General features: G+C 38.9%; 1 protein-coding gene across 1 annotated transcript in view; it reads right to left on the minus strand.

Moving 5' to 3' along the window:
* Positions 1 to 27,478, minus strand: part of LOC108539535 (complement component receptor 1-like protein) — a 95,618-nt gene that overhangs the window by 14,357 nt on the left and 53,783 nt on the right. The window contains exons 5-10 of the mRNA XM_017888292.1: positions 21,142 to 21,540; positions 18,218 to 18,394; positions 18,024 to 18,126; positions 12,253 to 12,338; positions 8,163 to 8,262; positions 1,412 to 1,497 (exon numbers count right to left, since the gene is read on the minus strand). Of these exons, the coding sequence (XP_017743781.1) occupies positions 1,412 to 1,497; positions 8,163 to 8,262; positions 12,253 to 12,338; positions 18,024 to 18,126; positions 18,218 to 18,394; positions 21,142 to 21,540 (951 nt within the window). The remainder of the gene's footprint in view (positions 1 to 1,411; positions 1,498 to 8,162; positions 8,263 to 12,252; positions 12,339 to 18,023; positions 18,127 to 18,217; positions 18,395 to 21,141; positions 21,541 to 27,478) is intronic.

The following is a 27,478-nucleotide window of genomic DNA, read 5'->3' on the forward strand; positions in this document are numbered from 1 at the left end:
TCTCGATCTCCTGACCTCGTGATCCGCCCGTCTCGGCCTCCCAAAGTGCTGGGATTACAGGCTTGAGCCACCGCGCCCGGCCTCCTTTCTTTTTTTTTGAAACGGAGTCTCTGTTGTCCAGGCTGGGGTGCAGTGGTGCGATCTTGGCTCACTGCAACCTCCTTTTCCTGGTCTCAAGTGATTCCCCTGCTGCAGCCTCCCAAATAGCTGGGATTACAGACATGCACCACCATGCTCAGCTAACTTCTGTATTTTTAGTAGAGATGGGGTATCACCATGTTGGCCAGGCTGGTCTCAAACTGCTGACCTCAAGTGATCCACCTACCTTGGCCTCCCAATGTACTGGGATTACAGGTGTGAGCCACTGTGCCTGGCCTATAGTACACATTTATATTTCTTATGTTATCTCACCATTATTCATTTAGTTCTCTCTATATAGAAGGCATTTATCTTTATTCTATTGGTTATTAATATAATAAAGCATATAGCATAGCATTTTTTTTTTTTTTTTTTGAGACAAGGCTTTGCTCTGCTGCCCAGGCTGGAGTGCAGTGGCCCGATCATGGCTCATTGCAGCCTCAACCTCTCTGGCTCAAGCAATCCTCCTACCTCTTAGCCTCCCAAGTAGTTGGGACTACAGGTGTGTGCCAGTATGCTCATTTAATTTTTGAATTTTTTGTAGAGACAGGGTTTAACCATGTTGTACAGGCTGGTCTTGAACTCCTGGGCTCAAGCCATCTGCTCACCTAGGCCTCCTAAAGTGCTAGGATTACAGGTGTGAGCCACCACACCTGGCCCAGTATAACATCTTTATTAAATAATAAAAACAAAAAGCTCTGGCAGAACTAATAAAGACAAAGCACAAATACACAATATTACATATAATAAACACGATACTTACAGATTCAGAAGTAATAAAAAGAACTGGATACTGATCTACAGCCATACCACCCTGAATGCGCCCAATCTCGTCTGATCTTGGAAGAACTGTCCTACTCTACTGTGGGGCAGTGCCCAGCCAGTATATTGACCTTCTACAAAGTTTGTTCCCACTTATTCTCCCACCAGGTGGGTTTGAAATTGCTGATTTTCTCACATCATCACCAAACCCAGGATTATACACATTTTATATTCCTTGTTAGCTTGCAATTACTCATTCCCTTTGCTCCCCAAAATGTAGAAAGCTCATCTTCCAAACAACTCACAGGGAAGATGGCATGATCCTGTTTAAACAAAGAATAAGGAAGAAAGAGCCGCATGGCTTGAATATCCGATGTGATACTAAGAGCTTGCAGAGAGGATATAGGGTTTCTTTCACTGACTTTGTGTTTGTTGACTTCACTGAAGAAAATGCTCTTCAAACTGGGAGGTGTTCACCCAACAGAGGATGAAATTGGGGTCTGCAACTCACGTTGACAAATTGGCGGCTTCGTGCTCCAATGGGCAGTATTGCCTGAGATGACACATTCAGCAGATGAGTGACCAATGAGTCGGTGCCTAAAGGCAAACAATGGAAAATAATTGTGCTGTACATGCCTCATCAACGTCCTCACAGCATGCATATGTGGCAAACCAGAAGGATTACAATGTAGGAGAAGTCTAAGGCCTAGCCTAAACTTTACTTATTGTTCCCAGCTTTTCTTCTTTTTCCTATTCTCTCACTGTTAAAAGAAATATTTCTGCTCTAACTTCTCCTGGCCCACTTTGCTTCTTAATATCTTGGCTTCATTGTGGACTGTACCTGGCATCAAAATAAAAAAAAAAAAAATTTTGTAGACCTGTTTGACAATTTTTTTTTAAAGTTCTGTCTTTTCTCATATTATTTCTGCCGTTTTTTGTTTGCATATTCCCTTAATCTGTGTGTGTGTGTGTGTATGTATAATACTATGTCATTTAATTTGAGCCATGCTTTTTATAAATACAAGATTTGTTGCTTTTGATCCTGTCTAGTAGACCTGGTTTTTTGACAAGAAGATTAAACCAAATGGATTGAAATAAATTATATATTTGATTTGCTTTTTTTGTTTGTTTGTTTGTTTAGATGGAGTCTTGCTCTGTTGCTCAGGCTGGAGTGTAATGGTGTGATATCTGCTCACTGCAACCTCTGTCTCTTGAGTTCAAGCCATTCTCCTGACTCATCTTCCCGAGAGACTGGGATGACAGGCATGTGCCACCATGCCCAGCTAATTTTTGTATTTTTAGTAGAGATAGGGTTTCACCATTTTGACCGGACTGATCTTGAACTCCTGATCTGAGGTGATCCTCCCACCTCAGCCTGCCAAAGTGTTGGGACTACAGGCGTGAGCTACTGCACCCAGCCTTGTCATCATTCTTTCACTACCTTTTTCATGATTTCACGATGTCCAATGATGAGGATGAGGAGAAAGCAATGAATAAAATGACCTGACCCAAACATAAGGGGGCTTATTTCCGATGACAGAGACAAATACATTCCTTGCTGTTCTTTTTCCTTCCCTCTTACTTACTATATGGAACAGGTAGACTCAGCTGTTTTAGTCATTCTAATAATTTGGAAATTAAACTTAATATTTTTTTCTAATTAGGAATTTAATTTTATATGTGTTCATGTGTATTGTGTTTGTTTATATATGTGTGTATATATATATATATACACGATACATATATGTAAACCTATTTTCTGAATTTCAGAATCAAATTCTGTATAGTCAGTCTACTCATGTTTTCTGTAAGTCTAGCCTACCTTTTCTTGCTTTCTCACATTTTCTACTTCTATTGATATATTCTGTGACTTCACAGAGATTATTACTAAATTACAATTACATTGCCAGTTTTTGTGTTTATGTTTTTTTGTTATTGTTTGTTTTTACCACTTTTCTATCTCATTGAGATTTCTTTTGGAATTCATCATTCTCCTTTTTAAAAATTTGCTTATGAATTGCCTGGGAAACATACTTAAATGGTACATTTTTGTGTCTTTGCTTATCCGTTAATGTGTATCTGGAGCCTCTAGGTGAATATTAGTTTGGCTCAAGAGAAATGCTATCTTACACAGTTTAGTGTTGTGTAGAATCAATGTGGTGGCAATAAACTTATTTCTTCTGCAGGTATTATATTTTCGCATTTTATTTCTGGAATCTGAGATTTTTTCTCTATCCCTGAAACACAGAAATTTCCCTAGTGATGGCTAGGTATGGGCTTATTTGCTTACCCTTCTGGAATTTTTTTTTACACGTATTTTGAATCCTAACACTGTCTTAAATATGTCTTCTCTCTTTTTTTTTTTAGACAGGGTCTCATTCTGTCATCCAGGCTGGAGTGCAGGGGTGCCATCATGGCTCACTGAAACCTCAACCTCTCAGGCTCAGGTGATCCTCCCACCTCAGTCTCCTGTGTAGCTGTGACTACAGGCCACGCCGCCATGCCCAGCTAATTTTTATACTCTTTTTGTAGAGATGGAGTTTTGCTTTATTTTCCAGGCTGGTCTCGAGATCCTAGGTTCAAGTGATCCTCTTGCCTCAGCCTCTCAGTGTTGGGATCACAGGTGTGAGCCACTGTGCCTGCCTGTCTTCTCCTTTTCATCTTTTCCCACTGCATTCAGGGAAAATTTGGTTAACTCTTCTTTATCTTAGCTTTAATTTTCTGCAATATTCAGTGTTTTATATATATATATATATATATATACACACACACACACACACACACGCATGAAATGAAATATATAAACACACTGAATGCATATATTCATTCATGTATAAACTTCATGGCTAGTTTCACAAAATTATTTGTACAACTGAATCTTGTTAAAACTATGAAAAGGAGAGTGTTCTGAAAGTTTCCCTGGTTTCTTGGCAGTAAATCTCTTCTGTAAAATTTATCCTGATTTTTAAAAATTGGTCTCTTTTACATGTATTTCCTGTTTTTTTGTCATAAGCGCAATGGTTTTCTACTTTATGCCATAGAGAGGTTCACACTTATTCAGCAATGCAAGATGAGATAGGTACAGTTAGGAAATTTATCAATTGTATTTTTTTAAATGCTCAAAAAAAAAAAAAAAAAAAGAAAAAAAAAGAAAAGAAAAGAAAGGAGGACACTGGATTTATTCCAATTTTACTTTGTCAGATTCTGGGTGCTATGGTTTGTGAAGCCTAGGCTGGCAAATACGCTGGACACTACCAGCTTCCTTTCAGTGTTTGTTGCGGTGGCACAAACGTATCCCCTACTTACTACCTGGCTTAGCTGTTCCCATGAAGAGTGAGATTGAGGCAGAGCCTCCACTGTGTGCTGAGCAAGGCTGAGCACCAACAGCTGGGCCGTGCGCTGTGAGCACCTGACGCTTGACATTTTCAAAGGGGCTCTGTTGCAGGTTGAATTGTGTCTCCCTCCGATATGTTGAAGTCTTAACCCCCAGTCCCTGTGGATGTGATCTTATTTGGAAATACAATCTTTGCAGATGCAATCAAGTTAAGATGTGGCCACTAAGGTAGGCCCTAATCCAATGTGACAGGTGTCCTGATAAAAAGAGAAAACTCTGGACACAGACATGCACAGAGGGGAGAACAGCATATGAGGACACAGACCCAGAGGGAAGATGGCCATGTGAGGACATGGACAGAACAAATTGGAGTTCCGCTGCCACACACCAAGGAAGGCCTGGGGCTCCAGAAGCTGGAAGACACAATGAAGGATTCTATCCTACAGGATTCAGAGGGAGCATGGCCCTGTCAGCACCTTGATTTTGGACTCCCATCCTCTAGAACAGAACTCCAAAACTTCTGTTGTATTAAGCCGCCCATTTTGTGTTACCGACATTCCTCAAGGATATTGCAGGTTCAGTTCCAGAACACTGCAATAAAACAAATATCACAACAAACCAAGTCATATGAATTTTTTGATTTCTCAGTGAGTCTAAAAGTTGTGTTTGTACTATATGGTAGTCTATTAAGTGTGAAATAGAATCATGTCAAAAAAAAGTCACACTTTAAAAAATGGTTTATTGATAAAAAATGCTAAAGATTATCTGACCTTCAATAAGTCATAATGTTTTTGCTGGTGGAGAGTCTTGCCTCAAGGTTGATGGCTGCTGACTGCTCAGGGTGGTGGTTGCTGAAGGCTGGGGTGGCTGTGGCTATTTCTTAACCTAAGACAACAATAAAATTTGCCACATTGACTCTTCCTTTCACAAATGATTTTGCTGTAGCATGCAATGCTGTTTGATAACATTTTACCCTCTGAACTGCTTTCAAAATTGGAGTCAATCCTCCCAGATATTGCTGCTGCTTTATCAACTGAGTTTATGTAATATTCTAAATCCTTTGTGGTCATTGTCACAATGCTCATGTCATCTTCACCAGGAAGAGACTCCACCTCAAAAAAAATCACTTTCTCTGCTCATTCATAAGAAGTATCTCCTCATCTGTTCAAATTTGATCATGAGATTGTAGCAATTCAGTCACATCTTTAGGTTCCACTTCTAATTGTAGTGTTCTTGCTATTTCTATCACATCTGCAGTTATTTTCTCCACTGAAGTCTTGAACTTCTCAAAGTTATCCATGAGGGTTGGAATCAACTTCTACCAAACTTCTGTTAATGTTGATATTAACCTCTTCCCATGAATCATGAATGCTCTTAGTGGTATGTAGAATGATTACTTCTTTCCTGCACTTTTCAACTTACTTTGTTCAGATCCATCAGAAGAATTACTGTCTATGGGAACTACAGCCTTACAAAATGTATTTTTTTTCTTTCCTTTTCTTTTTTTTTGAGTTGAAGTCTCACTCTATTGCCCAAGCTGGAGTGCAGTGGCATAATCTCGGCTCACTGGACTCTTCACCTCCTGGGTTCAAGCAATTCTCCTGCCTCAGCCTCCCGAGTAGTTGGGACTACAGGCACATTCCACTGTGCTGGCTATAATTTTTGTATTTTTAATAGAGACAGGGTTTTGCTATGTTGGCCAGGCTGGTCTTGAACTCCTGACCTCGTGATCCGCCCACCTTGGCCTTCCAATGTGCGGATTACACCGCCCCTGGCACAAAATGTATTTCTTAAATACTAAAACTTCAAAGTCAAAATTACTCCTTCAGCCATGGGCTGCAGAATGGCTGCTGTTGTCAGCAGGCAGGAAAACTACATTCATCTCCTTGTCCATCTCCATCAGAGTTCTTGCCTGATTAGATGCAAAGTCAATGAGCTCTATGTAACATTTTGAAAGGAATCTGTTTTTCTGAACACTAGATCTCAACAGTGAACTTAAAGTGTTCAGTAAACTATGCTGCAAACATACCTCTGTTATCAGGCTTTGTTGTTCCATTTATAGACACAGGCAAGGCACATTTAGCATAATTCTTAAGGGCCCTAGGATTTTTAGAATGGTCAGTGAGCATTGGCTTCAACTCAAAGTCACCAACGGCATTAGCTCCTAAAAAGTCAGCCTATCCTTTGAAGCTTTGAAGCCAGGCATTGGCTTCTCCTCTCTAGCTATGAAAGTCCAATAGATGGCTGTTTTGCCTACACAGAGAATCTGCTATTTATTTTAACACATTCATCAATGATCTTAGATCATCTGGACAACTTGCTGCAGCTTCTACATCAGCACTTGTTGCTTCACCTTGCACCTTTATGTTATGGAGATGACTTCTTTCCTTAAACCTCAGGAACCAACTTCTGCTAGCTTCCAGCATTTTTGTTTGTTTGTTTGTTTTTGTTTTTGTTTTTTTTTGAGATGGGGGTCTCACTCTGTCGCCCAACCTGGAGTGCAGTGGCACAATCTCGGCTCACTGCAACCTCTTCCTCCCAAGTTCAGGTTATTCTCATGCCTCAGACTCCCGAGTAGCTGGAACTACAGGCAACCTGCCATCACGCCTGGCTAATTTTTGCATTTTCAGTGGGATGAGATTTCACCATATTGGTCAGGCTGGTCTTGAACTCTTGACCTCAGGCGATCCTCCCGCCTCTGCCTCCCAAAGTTCTGGGATTACAAGTATGAGCCACTGTGCCTGGCTGCTTCCATCTTATTTTCTGCAGCTTCCTCACCTCTGTCAGCCTTCACAGAATTGAAGAGAGTTAGGGCCTTGCTCAGGATTAGGCTTTGGCTTAAGGAAATGTGTCTAGTTTGATCTTGTATCTAGAGCACTAAAACTTCTTCCATATCAGCAATAAGGCTGTTTCACCTTCTTATTATTCATGTGTTCACTGGAATAGCACTTTAAATTTCCTTCAAGTACTTTTGCTTTGCCTTTACAACTTTCCAGCTGTTTGGCACAGGAGGCCTGGCTTTTCGCCTGTCTTGGCTTTCAACATAACTTCTTCACTAAGCGTAATCATCTCTAGCTTTTGATTTCAAGTAAGAGATCATGACTCCTCCCTTCATGTCAACACTTAAAGGCCATTGTAGGGCTATTAATTGGCCTAATTATAGTATTATTGTGTCTCAGGGATTAGGGAGTCCTGAAGAGAGGGAGAGAGAAGGGGAATGTCTAGTCCATGGAGCAGTCAAAGCATGCACATTGATTAAGTTTTCTGTCTTATATGGGTGCCGTTCGTAGGGACCGCAAACAATGACAATAGTCACATCAAAGATCGCTGATCACAGATCACTGTCACAGACGTGATAATAATGAAAAATTTGGGATATTGTGAGAATAACCAAAATGCTACACACAGACACGAAGTCAACACACACTGTTGGAAAAATGATGCGACTGACATGCTTTGTCGCAGCGTTGCCACAAGCCTACAGTTTGTAAAAAGCATGGTATTTGTGATGTACAATAAAACGAGGAAGGTCTGCACTTGGTGATGACAGCCCTAGCAAGCCATCATGCTGTTACCAGTAAGATTTGTTCTCTCACACAGCCACTACATGCCCTTCCCTTTCTTCCAGCAATGTCTACTCTGCATTAGGGTTGTTTGTGTGCTTTGACTACTACACTCCTATTTTTTTTTCCTTCCCATCCAGTGAATGGCATACTCTTTATATGTGCACTGCCCTGGTTTTCAGCAAGGATACATATTTTTCCCCTAATCTTCTTCTATCTTTGTTCATTTCAATCATGAGTTGACACCTGTGTTCAAGCCTCTTAAGAGCAGGTGGCAATAGCCTAGTTTCCTTCCTTAGATGTGGTTAGAAGGAAGTATTGCTGTCCTGGAACTCTTGAACCAAGAGATGTTGCTGCCAACTCACCCTGTAGTACAAAAATAGTTGATTCTGGATCCAACCTGGATGTCTGTGATCACATGCACTGTGCCATTCACTGGATCTGGAGGAGTTTTACATGATTTACCTATGGGAAAGAAAGTATTTTGGAGCCAGGTAGAGTAATCTGAACTCTCTTCGGTACATAAAGTCTCAACCTGCACGTAGGTTCCTGAAAAAAATATGCAGTTTTGATGGTTCTACAGATTTTGCCACCTTGAGAAAACTCATCAGAGTGCCTAAGGATCAGCTACCTACTAAACCCCACTTTCAAAAAGACCTTCCCTCCAGATCTATCTAGATCTAGATTTAGATCTGTGTAGAGACCTTGCATCCCTTATCAAAATGTAAAAGTCATTTATGACATTATATACTACCAATGTATTTCAAAGTTTTCAAAGGATTTCTTCCCACCTAGTCATTCTAACAGAATTTGTCTTCCTACACAATTTTTATTTCCTGATTTAGAGTCATTTGTTATTTACTTTCCCATAGGGACTGAAGATTTTCTCTACAAATATTCCTTGAAACATTCTCATGAAGTGAGCATTTCAAGCAATAATCAAAGATGACCTACAAGAAAAACTCTTACATCCACCTATCTGAACACTTTTCAAAAAAGGTTTCTCATATCCCACATTTGAAAAAATTAAATAAGAAGCTTTGGTAGACATGGGAAAGACACAATGCAAGTTCACTCACGTTTACAGACATCTTTGGGACTTGACCACACCAGGTTATCTAGACATGTGATAGAGAATGGATTCCCGTAGTACTCAGGATGGCATTCGTACTTTAAAGATGTCCCAATGGGAAAGTCAGATGCATTGGTTTGGGTTTTCAACTTAGCAAATGGAAAATGATCTGGGGCTTTACAGTTACCTAGAGACCATGAAATCAAGAATATCTGAGTTAATAAAAATATACCCAATGTGTTTCCTCTTTTCTCTCCCTTGGTAGATTTGATGACAGAAGAAAAGAAACTTCTAGTTATGAAAAAAAAACAAAAACAAAAAACAAAAAAACACACACACACACACAACAACAAAAAAACTTCCCTGCGTGTTTGAAGGGAAGCTTCCAATAGCATAGGCTTATAAGGAAATATATTATCTGGAAGGCTAGTCTGCTATCTGGTCTTTCTACTCATGTAATTTATTTTATTTTATTTTTTCTATTTTTAGTAGAGTTGGAGTTTCACCATGTTGGCAGGCTGGTCTTGAATTCCTGACCTCAAGTTATCTGCACCCCCCTCAGCCTCCCAAAGTGCTGAGATTACAGGTGTGAGCCCGTGCAGCCAGCCAGGCTATTTTTTATTTATTTATTTATTTTTGAGACAAGGTCTCTCTCCATTATCCCGGCTGGAGTGCAGTGGCACAATCTCAGCTCACTGCAACCTCTGCCTCCTAGGCTTAAGTAATCCTCCCATCTCAGCATCTTGAGTAGCTGGGACCACAGGCACATGCCACCATGCTCGGCTAATGCTCATATAATTTAAGGTAAGAATAGCTCCGATTTAATTTTTCACATTTTTAGGAAGCCAGAAAGTGTTCCTGCTCAGGTTCCACCTTTCGTGTCTGGTTTCTTTGTACTTCAAGGCATCAAAACTCCAATGAGAGGCTGAAAAGCATGGGCAGGAACTCAAGACATTTCCTGGCAGGAGCCACTGATTTTCTAGGTCAGATTTCTAAGCCAAACATTTCAATAAAGAGATTCACCGGCATTTGTTTTTAATTCATATGATTCTAATGAAAGACATTTCCATTACTCACCGCCTCCTCCTTTTTTTCACCAGCCCCTCTAGCTGCAAAGGTCATCAGGATCTGATGTGTTGACCTACCTTAGAACCATTTGTCATTGGTTTGGCATTCCACTGTGGCAAATGCACGAAGAAATACCACATTGTAATTATGGAAATATGGAGGTCCTGGGTTAGACATTCTGAACCCATTTGGGATGTGGGGAAATGAGCACTAACCCAGAATTCCACAGCGAGGGGCAGGGCTGCTCCAAATCCCATTCCCTTGAGGGTCACTTGTGCAGCGGATGGTGCTCTCCCCAATGAGGTTGAAGGTCATCCCTCTGTCTGGGTGGGGTCACATGTGTAAGTCACAGCTTTTCCAAAGGGAAAGACTTCCAGAGGTTTTCCTGTGTGTGTCCCATTAGGAATAACTGGAGGACTTGGACAAAAGATTTCTGGAAAAAAGGCAAAAGCTCTAAGTTTCATTCAGGAGTTTCCCCAGAGGTATTCTGCAATTACAGGGTGCTATGATTGGTGTTGCTTAAAATATACTAAGGAGATGACAGTAGACATTAGGACTTTGAAGAGTTGGATTAAATGAGATGTCAATGAAAGTGTATTGCAAAGTGCAAAAGAGATTTGTCTATCCTGAATCTTCCAGATAGTAACAGTTCCTGGACAATAGAAACTTTACAATTTTAATGAAGTAGCAAAACATTTGAAGAAGAAAAATAACCACTTTGAAGGGTTACTCATTCATTTAGTCAACATATATTAATTGAGCACTTGTCCTGTGTCAGTCACTCATCAAGATCCTGGGGATGCAGTGCTGAGGAAGGAGCCTACATTCTTGGGAAATATTTCTTAAATGTATATACGTGTGCTAATCATCTTAAATAGGTGAAAACTTTCACTGATTACTTATTGATATTGATCATCAACCTCTGTGATAACAATAGCGCTGTCACAGTGAACTGAAACGTAGTCAGGCCATTATAAAAAACTCCAAATGGATTCAGATTGCTTTGCTTTTGAAAATGTCTAGGTCTGTTGATTTATTTTCTCTTTTTACTTTCTGGGTCAGGTTTCAAGTTGTTACTCCTTTCTAGCATTTATTGATTTGTTTAGAACAGTCTCTTCCTCATTTCTAATTGGCATTTTTCATTAGAACTGGAATTTGGAAGAAGCTACTTTAACTAGTAAGAGTTATGAAAAATAAGAGAAAGCTTGAGTAATCAATGAGCTTTCATGCATGATAGTAGAACAGACATTTGTCATGCTGCTTCAAGGAGCACTGTATTTCTTAGACAGCAAGAATCTCTATATAAGTTTTGTTCTTACAAAATTTTCCTCTAAAAAGCACTGTAAGATGTCCAAGTATATTTCTAACAACATAAACATTTTAGTAAAATTTCATGGTTTTCTAAAGAAACATGTTTTCCAATCGTTAGAATCAAGAAATGAAGCAAAGTTCTATCTTCCACTGGGGAAATTATAAATGGGTAGACTAGGAGAAATCAGTAGTCTACTGGTTATTGAACATATGAGGCTCATTTTTAAAAAGTGACTTATTATTTATGAATCTCTCAGCATAAATTATTTAGATACATGTTTTGAGAATTTAAGGAGTCTCAAACTGCTCACTCTGTCTAATGTTACTCCCCACTTGTCCCTCATTCTTGATTGCTTTGATCTATTATCTATAGCATTTAATTTTTTAATTTTTTTCCTTGTCCTTCTCCCCACCTGAGTAAAACATGAGGACAGGGACTTCACTCATCTTGTTCATTGCTGTAACTCCAGTGGCTAGATGAACAGAGGCACAAAGTATGTGATCATACTTTGTGATTAAATAAAGGCATGTTTAATATTTGTGTATTATCAAATATGTATACAAATTGTAGACTGCACATTGATTGGAGAAAAAAATGAAAAAGAAAGAAGGAGGGAAGGAAGGAAGGAATGAAGGAAGGAAAGAGAGTGAGATAAGAAGGCAAAAAAGAACTGAAGGAAGGAGAGAAGAGAAGAAAGAAAAGAAGTAGAGAAAGAAAGCAAATTGTTAAAGCTTCACGTTATCTAATCTCTCCTGACCTAGAAGCACACTACCATAGGATTTATCACAATAAAACAGAATACAAAATGACAGAGACAGATCAGATGGTTCCAAAGACAGGTGATATACACATTGATTCACAACCAAACATTATTAAAATAAGCAATTTTCAAATCAATAATTCAGACTAGAAAATTGAAGAACCACATTAGGGGAGGTCATGGGTCAAATACTGAACCAATGAAGGGGAGAGACTGGCCTGAAATGTTACTCCTATTACTCACGTTCACACACTGGAACACTGCTATTCCAAAGGCTTTCCATTCCAGCCAAGACACAGTAACTAGCAGAGCTGCCTTTTAATCGAAATCTAAAGGAGAAAATAGGAGTGAATAGTTAGCCAAGAGGCCACATAGTTCACAATCTAAGGCTCAACCCCAAATCTCAGGATTTTGAGGACCTGAGGCCAGCAGGTAACAGATGTGCAGAGGGTACATTATTCTGGAAAAATCACAACCTCCAGAAGGGAGCAATATAGAATGACAAAATGCAGTTGATTGGTCACATGACAGTCCTGCTTGAATTGAAAAAGGTGGTCACAAAATAGCCACCATCTTCTTGACCCAGGACCCAGGCTTGGAGTTTCACTGATTACTCATTGTCATTATAAGAAACCCAGTCTTCTAATGCAATGCCTTCCTAACTCTGAACTTGGAAAAGCAAATAAAACAACTCCCAGTTTGGACTGGAAAAGTGAGAAACAGCTGGCGAGAGAACAGAGACTGTCCTTTCATCTCCGCATCTGTGATGGCGTGAAGAAGGCTCACAAGGGCAGTTTGGGCTGCTGAAGAGTAAGCGTGAATATTCTAGGGGAAAGGAAAGAAGAGAGGACTTGATTTTCGTAAGCAATCATCGAAAATTCTCAATGTCTTTTGGGCCCCAATGCCCTTCTAAATCTTACTGGGTGCTGGTATTTGGAGGCTGCCAAGATTCTGTGGAACATTTTGGGATCAGGTGCTTTGTTGCCCATGCTGGTCAGCTCCCATGTAGAGATGTGCACCCTGTGCACCCTGTGAAGAGCACTAGATGGACATAAACAAGGTAATGACCTTGCGGGAAATAGCAGCAGCCATCAGGACCCCAGCTCAGAGCCCAGAGCCCATGACTAGCAAGACGATATATGACTGAATTTTTTAAAATTGCTGACTTTTACACTTTCAGTCCTATTACAAATTTCATTATTGATGGTTTAAAGAATTTACTGAAATGATTCTTAAATGATCCTAGATCTTTAGAATAAGCTTTTGTTACTTGCATTTTTTTCTGGGAATCTCTAAATTACTCATATTCCTTTTGCTGTTTTGAAATTCTTAAATTTTGAAAATAGGTTTTTTTAAACTTACGGTGTTACCTATATATTCATAATAGTAATTATACTTGCCTTTGAACTTGCCAGTTAATATATGGCCCAGTGTCCTCTTCATATCTCATGTTATTAGTTCTATATGTTTCTTTCCTTTCTTCCTGTTTATGCTTTCAAAAGTTCAGCTCTCTGATTGCATATGTGTCTGTGTCTGTCTTTTAAAGCCACATAAAATCTCCCCTTTTGGGACTAATTCCTAACCCCAATTTCAATGTCCAGCAAGCTCATACTCACCCTTCATCACAAACAAAATCCACTTTTGCTCCAAGCTGGAGATTAAGTGGAAATAGCACATGGCCATTAAGAAGCTGGCCCAGGAAGTCATCACAGGATTTCACTGGAGAAAAGAAAATGAACGGAAATAACTGGCATGTGCAGAATAAAGACGCAAGCTAAAATATCAAGCCAGATAAGAGTCTAGGCACCTTCACATCTGGGGCTGCAGGGCTCCAGTCTCCCTGGGGTGTGCAGCGCAGAGACGCAGCCCCTCTGAGGTCATAGCCGGGCTCACAGCTGTAGAACACTTCCTGCCCAGGCCAAAAGTTGTCCTTGTCCCTTTGGGTACGCTCACCATGCAGGACATCCGGAGGCGGCTGACATACTGGGGAGAGAGAAACAAAGTAGTGCTAATTGTGTGAAAATAACTTTTTTCTCACTGTTAAATTGGCCAAGGGAATAATAATTACAAATCTGTATGTAATAACAAAGGTAGAATAACAGCCTTATTATATTGATAACAAGCTAAATACACAGGGCGAGGAAGATGTCTTGCCATCAGTCATAGGAACTGACACACTGCAGAACTGTGACTAAAACAGAGGTATCCCCAATTCATTGTTTTCATCTAAAGTGTGCAACTAAGATTTCACAATGGACAGTTCTTTCTAGAATGCTTCCAATTACTGTTCACCCAGTACAAAATTGCGAGAAATGATGGATTTTATATCTTTGTACTTCCTTTCTAGAAAGGCATCATCAATTTAGTCTTGCATTTTAGGCAATAAAGGAGTGCCCCTGCCCATGTCGCATCTAATAGGTCCCTCCGTCACCTATCACACCGGTGCAACAAACAGCGTCCACACATCTATTCTCATCTCCTGTCAAAGCTTCTCTCAGTGGCCACCTGACATACGGTGGTAAAGAACTATGGGTCTCCTCTCTTCATGCTATGAAGCAAGGTGCTGCCTAGTCATTCATTTCACTCCAGTGAGAAGATGGGCAACTGTTGAACAAAATCTAAAAGACCTACTGTCACCATAATGAGAGTGCATATTTCACGCAACATATTGTAATGGTAGCGCTGGCTCTCTCTTAATATAGTTGATCTGAACTCAGGAAATCAGAACACATTTGGGTCTCAACTAAATTATATGAAACTGCTATAAAATGGAAAAAATAATTTCAATTTGGCTTTGAACAGATCAGTTCCCTTTTCTGGACTTCAGCTTTCTCAAGCATCTGGGGCGCTGGACTAGAAGAATGACTTCTTTAAGGAGTATGTAAATACTCTCATGCTGTGATGTCCATTTTCAGGGTTCATCACCCCGTGTTTCNGCAAAAGAGATTTGTCTATCCTGAATCTTCCAGATAGTAACAGTTCCTGGACAATAGAAACTTTACAATTTTAATGAAGTAGCAAAACATTTGAAGAAGAAAATAACCACTTTGAAGGGTTACTCATTCATTTAGTCAACATATATTAATTGAGCACTTGTCCTGTGTCAGTCACTCATCAAGATCCTGGGGATGCAGTGCTGAGGAAGGAGCCTACATTCTTGGGAAATATTTCTTAAATGTATATACGTGTGCTAATCATCTTAAATAGGTGAAAACTTTCACTGATTACTTATTGATATTGATCATCAACCTCTGTGATAACAATAGCGCTGTCACAGTGAACTGAAACGTAGTCAGGCCATTATAAAAAACTCCAAATGGATTCAGATTGCTTTGCTTTTGAAAATGTCTAGGTCTGTTGATTTATTTTCTCTTTTACTTTCTGGGTCAGGTTTCAAGTTGTTACTCCTTTCTAGCATTTATTGATTTGTTTAGAACAGTCTCTTCCTCATTTCTAATTGGCATTTTCATTAGAACTGGAATTTGGAAGAAGCTACTTTAACTAGTAAGAGTTATGAAAATAAGAGAAAGCTTGAGTAATCAATGAGCTTTCATGCATGATAGTAGAACAGACATTTGTCATGCTGCTTCAAGGAGCACTGTATTTCTTAGACAGCAAGAATCTCTATATAAGTTTTGTTCTTACAAAATTTTCCTCTAAAAGCACTGTAAGATGTCCAAGTATATTTCTAACAACATAAACATTTTAGTAAAATTTCATGGTTTTCTAAAGAAACATGTTTTCCAATCGTTAGAATCAAGAAATGAAGCAAAGTTCTATCTTCCACTGGGGAAATTATAAATGGGTAGACTAGGAGAAATCAGTAGTCTACTGGTTATTGAACATATGAGGCTCATTTTAAAAGTGACTTATTATTTATGAATCTCTCAGCATAAATTATTTAGATACATGTTTTGAGAATTTAAGGAGTCTCAAACTGCTCACTCTGTCTAATGTTACTCCCCACTTGTCCCTCATTCTTGATTGCTTTGATCTATTATCTATAGCATTTAATTTTTTAATTTTTTTCCTTGTCCTTCTCCCCACCTGAGTAAAACATGAGGACAGGGACTTCACTCATCTTGTTCATTGCTGTAACTCCAGTGGCTAGATGAACAGAGGCACAAAGTATGTGATCATACTTTGTGATTAAATAAAGGCATGTTTAATATTTGTGTATTATCAAATATGTATACAAATTGTAGACTGCACATTGATTGGAGAAAAAAATGAAAAGAAAGAAGGAGGGAAGGAAGGAAGGAATGAAGGAAGGAAAGAGAGTGAGATAAGAAGGCAAAAAAGAACTGAAGGAAGGAGAGAAGAGAAGAAAGAAAAGAAGTAGAGAAAGAAAGCAAATTGTTAAAGCTTCACGTTATCTAATCTCTCCTGACCTAGAAGCACACTACCATAGGATTTATCACAATAAAACAGAATACAAAATGACAGAGACAGATCAGATGGTTCCAAAGACAGGTGATATACACATTGATTCACAACCAAACATTATTAAAATAAGCAATTTTCAAATCAATAATTCAGACTAGAAAATTGAAGAACCACATTAGGGGAGGTCATGGGTCAAATACTGAACCAATGAAGGGGAGAGACTGGCCTGAAATGTTACTCCTATTACTCACGTTCACACACGGGAACACTGCTATTCCAAAGGCTTTCCATTCCAGCCAAGACACAGTAACTAGCAGAGCTGCCTTTTAATCGAAATCTAAAGAAGAAAATAGTAGTGAATAGTTAGCCAAGAGGCCACATAGTTCACAATCTAAGGCTCAACCCCAAATCTCAGGATTTTGAGGACCTGAGGCCAGCAGGTAACAGATGTGCAGAGGGTACATTATTCTGGAAAATCACAACCTCCAGAAGGGAGCAATATAGAATGACAAAATGCAGTTGATTGGTCACATGACAGTCCTGCTTGAATTGAAAAAGGTGGTCACAAAATAGCCACCATCTTCTTGACCCAGGACCCAGGCTTGGAGTTTCACTGATTACTCATTGTCATTATAAGAAACCCAGTCTTCTAATGCAATGCCTTCCTAACTCTGAACTTGGAAAAGCAAATAAAACAACTCCCAGTTTGGACTGGAAAAGTGAGAAACAGCTGGCGAGAGAACAGAGACTGTCCTTTCATCTCCGCATCTGTGATGGCGTGAAGAAGGCTCACAAGGGCAGTTTGGGCTGCTGAAGAGTAAGCGTGAATATTCTAGGGGGAAAGGAAAGAAGAGAGGACTTGATTTTCGTAAGCAATCATCGAAAATTCTCAATGTCTTTTGGGCCCCAATGCCCTTCTAAATCTTACTGGGTGCTGGTATTTGGAGGCTGCCAAGATTCTGTGGAACATTTTGGGATCAGGTGCTTTGTTGCCCATGCTGGTCAGCTCCCATGTAGAGATGTGCACCCTGTGCACCCTGTGAAGAGCACTAGATGGACATAAACAAGGTAATGACCTTGCGGGAAATAGCAGCAGCCATCAGGACCCCAGCTCAGAGCCCAGAGCCCATGACTAGCAAGACGATATATGACTGAATTTTTTAAAATTGCTGACTTTTTACACTTTCAGTCCTATTACAAATTTCATTATTGATGGTTTAAAGAATTTACTGAAATGATTCTTAAATGATCCTAGATCTTTAGAATAAGCTTTTTGTTACTTGCATTTTTTTCTGGGAATCTCTAAATTACTCATATTCCTTTTTGCTGTTTTGAAATTCTTAAATTTTGAAAATAGGTTTTTTTAAACTTACGGTGTTACCTATATATTCATAATAGTAATTATACTTGCCTTTGAACTTGCCAGTTAATATATGGCCCAGTGTCCTCTTCATATCTCATGTTATTAGTTCTATATGTTTCTTTCCTTTCTTCCTGTTTATGCTTTCAAAAGTTCAGCTCTCTGATTGCATATGTGTCTGTGTCTGTCTTTTTAAAGCCACATAAAATCTCCCCTTTTGGGACTAATTCCTAACCCCAATTTCAATGTCCAGCAAGCTCATACTCACCCTTCATCACAAACAAAATCCACTTTTGCTCCAAGCTGGAGATTAAGTGGAAATAGCACATGGCCATTAAGAAGCTGGCCCAGGAAGTCATCACAGGATTTCACTGGAGAAAAAGAAAAATGAACGGAAATAACTGGCATGTGCAGAATAAAGACGCAAGCTAAAAATATCAAGCCAGATAAGAGTCTAGGCACCTTCACATGTGGGGGCTGCAGGGCTCCAGTCTCCCTGGGGTGTGCAGCGCAGAGACGCAGCCCCTCTGAGGTCATAGCCGGGCTCACAGCTGTAGAACACTTCCTGCCCAGGCCAAAAGTTGTCCTTGTCCCTTTGGGTACGCTCACCATGCAGGACATCCGGAGGCGGCTGACATACTGGGGAGAGAGAAACAAAGTAGTGCTAATTGTGTGAAAATAACTTTTTTCTCACTGTTAAATTGGCCAAGGGAATAATAATTACAAATCTGTATGTAATAACAAAGGTAGAATAACAGCCTTATTATATTGATAACAAGCTAAATACACAGGGCGAGGAAGATGTCTTGCCATCAGTCATAGGAACTGACACACTGCAGAACTGTGACTAAAACAGAGGTATCCCCAATTCATTGTTTTTCATCTAAAGTGTGCAACTAAGATTTCACAATGGACAGTTCTTTCTAGAATGCTTCCAATTACTGTTCACCCAGTACAAAATTGCGAGAAATGATGGATTTTTATATCTTTGTACTTCCTTTCTAGAAAGGCATCATCAATTTAGTCTTGCATTTTAGGCAATAAAGGAGTGCCCCTGCCCATGTCGCATCTAATAGGTCCCTCCGTCACCTATCACACCGGTGCAACAAACAGCGTCCACACATCTATTCTCATCTCCTGTCAAAGCTTCTCTCAGTGGCCACCTGACATACGGTGGTAAAGAACTATGGGTCTCCTCTCTTCATGCTATGAAGCAAGGTGCTGCCTAGTCATTCATTTCACTCCAGTGAGAAGATGGGCAACTGTTGAACAAAATCTAAAAGACCTACTGTCACCATAATGAGAGTGCATATTTCACGCAACATATTGTAATGGTAGCGCTGGCTCTCTCTTAATATAGTTGATCTGAACTCAGGAAATCAGAACACATTTGGGTCTCAACTAAATTATATGAAACTGCTATAAAATGGAAAAAATAATTTCAATTTGGCTTTGAACAGATCAGTTCCCTTTTCTGGACTTCAGCTTTCTCAAGCATCTGGGGCGCTGGACTAGAAGAATGACTTCTTTAAGGAGTATGTAAATACTCTCATGCTGTGATGTCCATTTTCAGGGTTCATCACCCCGTGTTTCCCTTGACTAATCAATGCCTGGTGATGTAATATTTAGGTGCTGTGCTGGTTAAATTTTTGTTGGCTCCCAGTCTCACACTTTTGGACTGTCTTTTGGCTGCTAGCAATGGAAGCCTTAAAACTACAATCGTTCATCTTCCTTGATAGCTGGGCTCTGGTTAGGTTCTGCCAGTTGGAGCCATATATACCGAATTAAAAGGCAGGATGATAGCAGAATCTGTTCTACTTCTAGAGGTGGCTCAGGCAGTGGCGGTATAGATGGCTTCAGTGAGCAGTTACAGCTTCAATTCTGGCCATGCCAATGACTTTGGCTCCAGCAATATCAGCTGCATTCTGGCAGCAGTGGTGGCTCCTGCAGCATTAGCAGCCTTCAGAGAGCTGCCTGCTCAGTGGGAGGGGCTGGCCATTTCAGCATCAGTACAGGCTCCTGTGCTCTAGACTGGCAGCCACAGCAGCTCCCTGATCTCTGGTAACTCTGCCTTCGTCTTATTGCTTTTCCTGCCCTTCTAACATCTTTGTGACCTGTTAGCTGTGATATGGTTTGGCTCTGTGTCCCCACCCAAATCTCATGTCAAATTGTAATTCCCAGTGTTGGAGGAGGAGCCTGGCGGGAAGTGACTGGATCATGGAGGTGGTTTCTAATGGTTTAGCACCATCACCCTAGTGCTGTCCTGTGATAGAGTTCTCTCGAGATGTGCTTGTTTAAAATGTGTAGCACCTCCCCAGTTGCACTCTTCCTCCTGCCAGCCATTTGAAAACACGCGTGCTTCCTCTTTGCCTTCCACCATGATTGTAAGTTTCCTGAGGAGTCCTCAGTCATTCCTCCTATACAGCCTGCAGAACTGAGATTTAATTAAACCTCTTTTCTTTATAAATTACTCAGTCTCAGGTGGTTCTTTATAGCAATGTAAGAACGGACTAATACAACCTCTATGAAATCCCTCACTCCTTGAAAGTATCTAGAGTAAATTTTGATTTCATGACTGGATGCTGACTAGCAAAGCCAAGTCTCTGGAGTCAGGCAGACTTGCATTCCAGTCTTCAGTCTGCAAGTTAAAAGTTATCTGATTTCCCTAAGGCACATTTTCTCTGTGAAACATAGAGGCCAGGCACAGTGGCTCATGCCTATAATCTCAGCACTTTGGGAGGCCCAGGTAGGTGGATTGCTTCAGCTCAGGAGTTCGAGACAAGCCTGGGCAGCATGGTGAGACTCCATCTCTATAAAAAAATACAAAAATTTTAACCAGGCCTGGTGGCATGCACCTGTAGTACCAGCTGCTTAGGAGGCTCAGGAAGGAGAATTGCTTGAGCCAGGGAGGTGGTGGGTGCAGTAAGCCATGATCTCACCCCTGCAGTCCAGCTTGAGTGACAGATCAAGACCCTGTCTCAAGCAAAACAAAACAGACAAACCTAGAAAAACTGGTAACTACCTAATAACTTTGTTTTAAGGATTAAAATTCACATGTAGCCTGTATTATGGTGCCTGGCCAGAAAAATTTACTCATTTTCTATCAGCAGTTATTGTACTCAAAGGTAATTAATAGATCTGTTTATAAGAACCCCAAAGAAACGTCACAATGCTTGCCCAGGTTTAGCTTTGCTTCTTCATTTCAGCACATGTGCATGTACACACACACATATACACACACCTTTGAATTTCATTTTCACTACCTAAAAAATTTGCTACCCCACCCTGCTCACCACACATCCCTCCGCCTGAACAAATACTAATCTCCTGATCCAACAGCAACGTATGTCACTTGCAGGGCCTTTCTAGGCCTCAGTCAGACTCACCCCTGGAGCAGCTTGGTAACTCTGGCTCCCATTTGTTCAGGGCCTGGCATTGCACACGGTGGGGTCCTTTCATGACAAAGCCAGGCTGACACCTAAACTCCACAACTTCATTTAAGGAAAATAAGCTTCTGCTGACAGACACCAATATTCCATTTTCCACATTTGGAGGCGTGCATTTGTTAGGTATAATACACTGAGGAGCCGGGCCGCTCCAGATGCCCACTTGATCATCTTTGCTGGTGCAGTATATGGAGGGCTCACCCACGAGCTCAAACACCTTTCTCCCTCCGCTTCCAAGATTGCAGCGGTAGGTCACCACAGATCCGTAGTGAAAATACTCTCTATTGGTGCTAAAGAAATCTCCATTGGCGATGGTGGGGGGTAGCCCACAAGGAATTCCTGGGAAAAGGAAGAGCTTAACAGTCAATTTAAATAATGAATGACAAAAATCTCGTGAATCACTAAACTGTAACTATTTTTACATTCATTATTTGCTTTTAATCTTTGCTAACATGTAGTTACATTTTTACAAAGTTGTAATTTCGGTGGGCATAATATGATGTGTCCTGCCTTTCTTACTTATGTGATTTCCTATAATATTTGCATGCATGTATTCACTCAATCCACTTTCTTTTCATTTTACATAGCTCTTTGATTATAGTATTATAGAGTTTATACCGTTTTCTCCTACTCTTTTCCATTTGCTTTCTTAATTTCCATTTTTGTTATTAACTGAGGTTAGCTGTTTTAGGAAAACAAAATATAAAACCTTCACTAAAAGATAAATTATAAGGGAAGAGAGAAGACATAAATATACACAGTAGGAAAAGGAATTTAAACATTGTTATGGATATGAGAATATTTATAAAACTGTAGACTACTGGAGGTTAAATATTTTGAAAATCTAAATGATATAAATGGAAATATAAATTGCCAATATTCATTCAAAAAAACGTAGAAAGCTAGAATTACCCAAGAAACATGTAAGAAGAATAAAAAAAAAGTTATATTGAACTTTCAAGTAACATATGCTTCCAAATGTAATTTCAATATTTCACAACATACAAAAGATATAAAACCAATTCATTTACTCAAATCTAAGTTTGATACAATAACTTATCTGTGTAAAAGTGGTCATTTATTAGTCCACAAAAACCCCTAAATGTATGTTAAACATACAGACCAAGACATAGAAGAATAAAGCCTAGCGTGTTTAAGTGAAGTCCTGTCATGAGAGGAGAGAGATAACAGATATAAACAACATTTGAAGAAGTAATAACTGAGAAATTTCCAAGACTGATGCAAGATTACAGATTCAAAAAGTTATACAGGCCTGGCGTGGTGGCTCACGCCTGCAATCCTAGCAGTTTGGGTGGCCCAAGTGGGCAGATCACCTGAGGTCAGAAGTTTGAGACCATCCTGGCCAACATGTGGAAACACCGTCTCTACTAAAATACAAAATTAGCCAGGCACAGTGGCACAGGCCTGTAATCCCAGCTACTGAGGTGGCGGAGGTGGGACGATTGCTTGACTCTGGGAGGTGGAGGTTGTAGTCAGCCAAGATCGCACCACTGCACTCCAGTCTGTGTGATGAGAGTGAAACTCCATCTCAAAAAAAAAAAAAAAAAAAAAAAAAAAAAAAAAAAAACCAAACAAAAAAAAAAAAAATTTCCCAAAACAAAAAAAAAAATTTTAAAAAAAAAATCTATTTTAAAGTGTAATCCATTTTAAAAGCAGCTGGAAACATGGACAATAAACTTCGAAGGAACCACAATTAGAAAAATGTTGAAAGAATTTGTTGTCAGAAGATCTACAATACAAAAATGCCAAAGAGACCTGAAGGGAAAATAGTTTCTATAAATTTGATAGAATTGCAGTAAGAAGGAAAACGATACCAGGAAAGAGGGGCTCATATGTGGATATGTTTTATTTGGATCTTTAGTGATAGAGAGACCGTCGTACTAGTTAGTTTAGAAGAAACCGAAGATGGAAGTAAGATTTTACTTACGGGCTGGGTACAGCCGCACGCGCTGAGATCACACAAGGTTGGTCTGGATGAAATGGAGAGAGAGAGAGAGGAGAAGGGGAGCATTGGGCCAAGCCTTTATTGGGGACCAGAGTATGACTCCAGCAGCATCTCCAAGGTGGTTCTAACTGGTGAGTTTAAAGAAAGGCAGGAAGTGTCCAGGGAAGGCATGCTGGCGACCTGGGAGGTGGTCAGTTGGCACGGGCATATCTGCGAGAGTCCATGCCAGGGCGACAGAGGTAGGGACGCTAGTCAAGTAGGGTTTCTGTATCTAGCTGTTCCCACTGAGAGAGGTGGTCACCAGGAGGCAGTTTTATAGGCGACTATCTGGCTCGACACGTTGAAAACTTGGGAGGAGGTACAGAGCTAGGCGAAAGGGCATTAAGGGTGACTAAGCCTCTTCTGGCAGCGAGAAAACTAAACATCTGCTAACAGGATGTGAGGCGCAACATAAAAATTATAAGAATCAGCTACGCCGTGTAAATATAAATAGAGACTGTTTTTAAGAGAGACAACAACAGACGTTAGTGTCTTTGAGAATATAGCAAGTATATGTAAATTGCTTAACTGCAGAGTGGTGCAAAGGCCTACATTAGTTTAAGGCAACCTAAAGGTGTTCTGTACACTGCGGAACGTAACAAGCTGGACAGATGTGTAAAGCCGGACTGGTGACCATTGTGGTATTGCCAATCATCGAGTTTTGGCCAAATCAAATGTGGGCAACTGTCGTGAACTGTCTGTCAAATAAGGCAAACGCTGACCATTATACCCAATCGGCTGTTTCGTACACGTGCACTTCTGTTTTCTGTGAGTCACTTTCCTTTTTTGTTATAAATCTCTTCCACATGCAAGCTGGGGGCAGGGAGTCTCTGGGCCTGCTGGTGCTCAGGGAGGCTGCCTGATTTGTGGGAATCGTCATTAGCTGAATTAAACTCTGTTAAATTTAATTCAGCTGTAAGCTTTGTCTTTCTGGAAAATGTATGAAACATACCAAAGAGGAGGAGGACGACTAAATGGAATTAAATTAGTAATAGTTTGGTATGTGTTGTTCTGGGAGAGATGGTAAAAGCAGCAGCTTTAGTAGACTAGTAGTAAATCGAAGGATGTCTATCTCTAGAGTAGTGCATGTTAGAATAAAAATGAAATATGAACTTAAAAGCTACTGGGGAAAATAGAATAAAAAAATAGCGATGAATTCAAAAGTGTGAGAAATGAGGAATAAAAGAACAAACACATGAAACAAATAGAAAACAAATAACCAAGAGTTAGACTTATCAGTAACTAGATTAAATTTATTTATTTATGTATTTTTAATTTTAACTTTAATTTTTGTTATTAAATTTAAATGTTTCAAACACTAATGAACAACAAAGACTGAATAAAACAACAAAACTTTACTATATGATGTTTATAAGAGACAAGCTTTAAATATAAGACAAAGAAAGTAAGAAAGAAAGCCTGTATAGCTATATTAATGTACAAAGTAGATTTTAAGGCAAGAAGTATTATAAGAGGTAAAGAGAGACATTTCATTATGATAAAATAGTCAATTCAGCAGAAAGATAGAATAAACCAAAAATTTCATGTGTTTAATAACATGTTTAAAATACATAAAGTAAAGATTGCTAGAACAAAGAGGAAAGACAGGCAAATTCATAGACATAGTTTGGGATTGTAATGGGTTGAATAACCACTGTCCTCCTTAAAAAAATCTGTGTCCTAATCTCTAAAACCTGTGAATGTGACCCAGTTTGGAGAGTCTTTGTAGATACAATCAAGTTAATGATCTTGAGACCATCCTAGATTGCCACGGTCGCCTCTAAATCCATGCCCAATGTCTCTACAGGAGACAGAAGAGCAAAGGAAACATGCAGAGGAGAAGGCGACTTGAAGATGGAGGCCAAGAAGGAAATGATGCATCTGCAAGCCAAGGAACATCAAAGATTGCCAGCAGCCACTGGAAGGAAGTCTAGAGAGAGGCACAGAATAGCTTGCAGATGGAAGCAATCCTACTGACATCTTAACTGGATTTCTGGCTTCCGAAGTGTTAAGAGAGTAAATTTTTCTTCTTTGAAGCCACCAAGTTTGTAATAATTTGTTACAGCAGCCCTGGGAAACTAATACAGATATTTTACACATGCCTCTCTATAACTGAAAGAACAAGTGGAGGGGGAAAAAAAGACTGTTCTAAACCACATTTTCCTAAATGACATTTCTAGAAAATGAAACAAAATAAATGTACAGTCTTTTCAAGTGCATACATAACCTTTTACCAAAATGGTCCATATTCTGGGCCATAAACCTTGTCTCAAATGAATAAATTAATGAAAGAATGATAACTAGAAGACCTCCAAATATTTAGAAATTAAGCAATGCCCTTCTAAGTAGCCTATGGGTCAAAGAAGACATCAGAAGGTAAATTAGAAAACTTTTATGTACGATGATAATAAAAATATAAAGATTGTGGGAAGTAAAATAGTTTTAGAGAAAAATGTATAGGTTAAATGTATATATTAGGAAAATAAAGGTTGAAAACAAGTTATCTGATCAATATCAATAATTTAGGAGTGGAGGAGTACACGAAGCTTAAAGAAAGTAGAAGAAAGAAAATAAGCAGAAATCAGTAAAAGAGAAAATAGTCATACATTAAAGAAAAAACAAGAAAGTTAAAAGTAGTTTATGTGAAAAGCTTAGTAAAATTGATAAAACCCCAGTAAAACTAATTAAGGAAAAAGAAACAAAAAGATATTACAAATATCAGAAATTAATTAGCATGGGGTATCACTACAGAATTACAGACATCCAAAGGATTTTCTAATATGAGGATATAATAAACAGTGTTATGCTAATAATCTAGAAAATTTAAATAAAATGAGTAAATTCTTTGAAAAATATAGCTTACCCAAACGAATTCAATATGATAGAAAATAATAGCTTTACAGCTATTGAAGAAATTGAATCACTAATTGAAAACCTAACAACAACAGCAACAACAACAAACCCTCAGGTCTGGATTGTTTCACTGCTGACTTCTTCCAAACATATAAGGAAAAATAATATTAATGTTACACAAATTATTCCAGAGACTAGAAAACAATAAACAATTTTTAACACATTTTACTAGCCCAACATAATCTTGATGCCCAAACCTGATAAGGACATTAAAATAAAACCAAATTATAACCCAAGATCGCTTGAGAACATACATGCAAATTTTCTAAACAAAATATTATGAAACTGAATCCAGCAATATTTCCAAAGGATGATACAATGATCAAAGGGAGGTTTACCTTGACTGATTTTAAATATTAAATCGATGTTACAACGTTACAATAAAAATATGAGCAATCCTGCACACACACCCCACACACACTCACACACATTCCATAGATAGGATAATCATCTACAACACATCACAAGCAACATAGGATGATTTTAGGAATTCAGTTTGTTTGCCCTTTAAAGATCAATCAACATAATATATTACATTCACAGAGTGAAAAAGAAACATGATCATCTCAATACATGCAGAGTGATCAATTAGAATGAACATTCATGATAAATCTTTTAGCAATTAGAAGTAAAGGGGAATTTCCTTCATCTAATAAAGGATATCATACAAAAATCTACAGCATACATCATGATTTATGATGACCATTAAAAGCCTTGTATCATCTCTTCTATTCAATGTTGTACTGGAGGTTCCAGCCAATGCAGTAAAGCAGGTGAAATAAACAAAAGACATAAGAACGGGAAAGATTTAAAAACTTTGTCAGATTCATAGATGACATCATTATGCAGCAAATTAAAAAAAATACAGAAAAACTATTCAATTTAAAAGTAAATTTAATACAATTGCTGGAGCTGAGATGAAACAGGTGCATATCTAAGAAGTAAACAGAGAATAAAATTTTAAAAATAATATGTAGTAATAAAGATAATGAAAGATGTACATGACTTCTATAAGGTAAATTAACAAATATTATTACAAGAAATTAGAGAAGACTTCAAAAATGGGAGGATATATCATGTTCATAAATTTAAACTTCAAAACTGTAAATTTGTTAATGTCCACAAATTGACATACTAAGTCAACAGAAACTCAATACAAATTCAAGTAGGATTCTTTTTGTGGAAATTGACAAGCTGAATCTAAATTTCATATGGTAACGTGAAGTGCCAAGAATAACCAAGTAAATCTTGAAGATGCACATAGTTAGAAGATGTATGCCACCAGAGATCAAATCTTAATGTCATGCAATGGTAATTAAAATCTTAATGTAATGCTGTAGTTTTTTTTTTTTTTTTTTT

Source organism: Rhinopithecus bieti, unplaced genomic scaffold (assembly GCF_001698545.2).
Source record: "Rhinopithecus bieti isolate Rb0 unplaced genomic scaffold, ASM169854v2 scaffold_15813, whole genome shotgun sequence".
Classification (NCBI taxonomy): domain Eukaryota; kingdom Metazoa; phylum Chordata; class Mammalia; order Primates; family Cercopithecidae; genus Rhinopithecus; species Rhinopithecus bieti.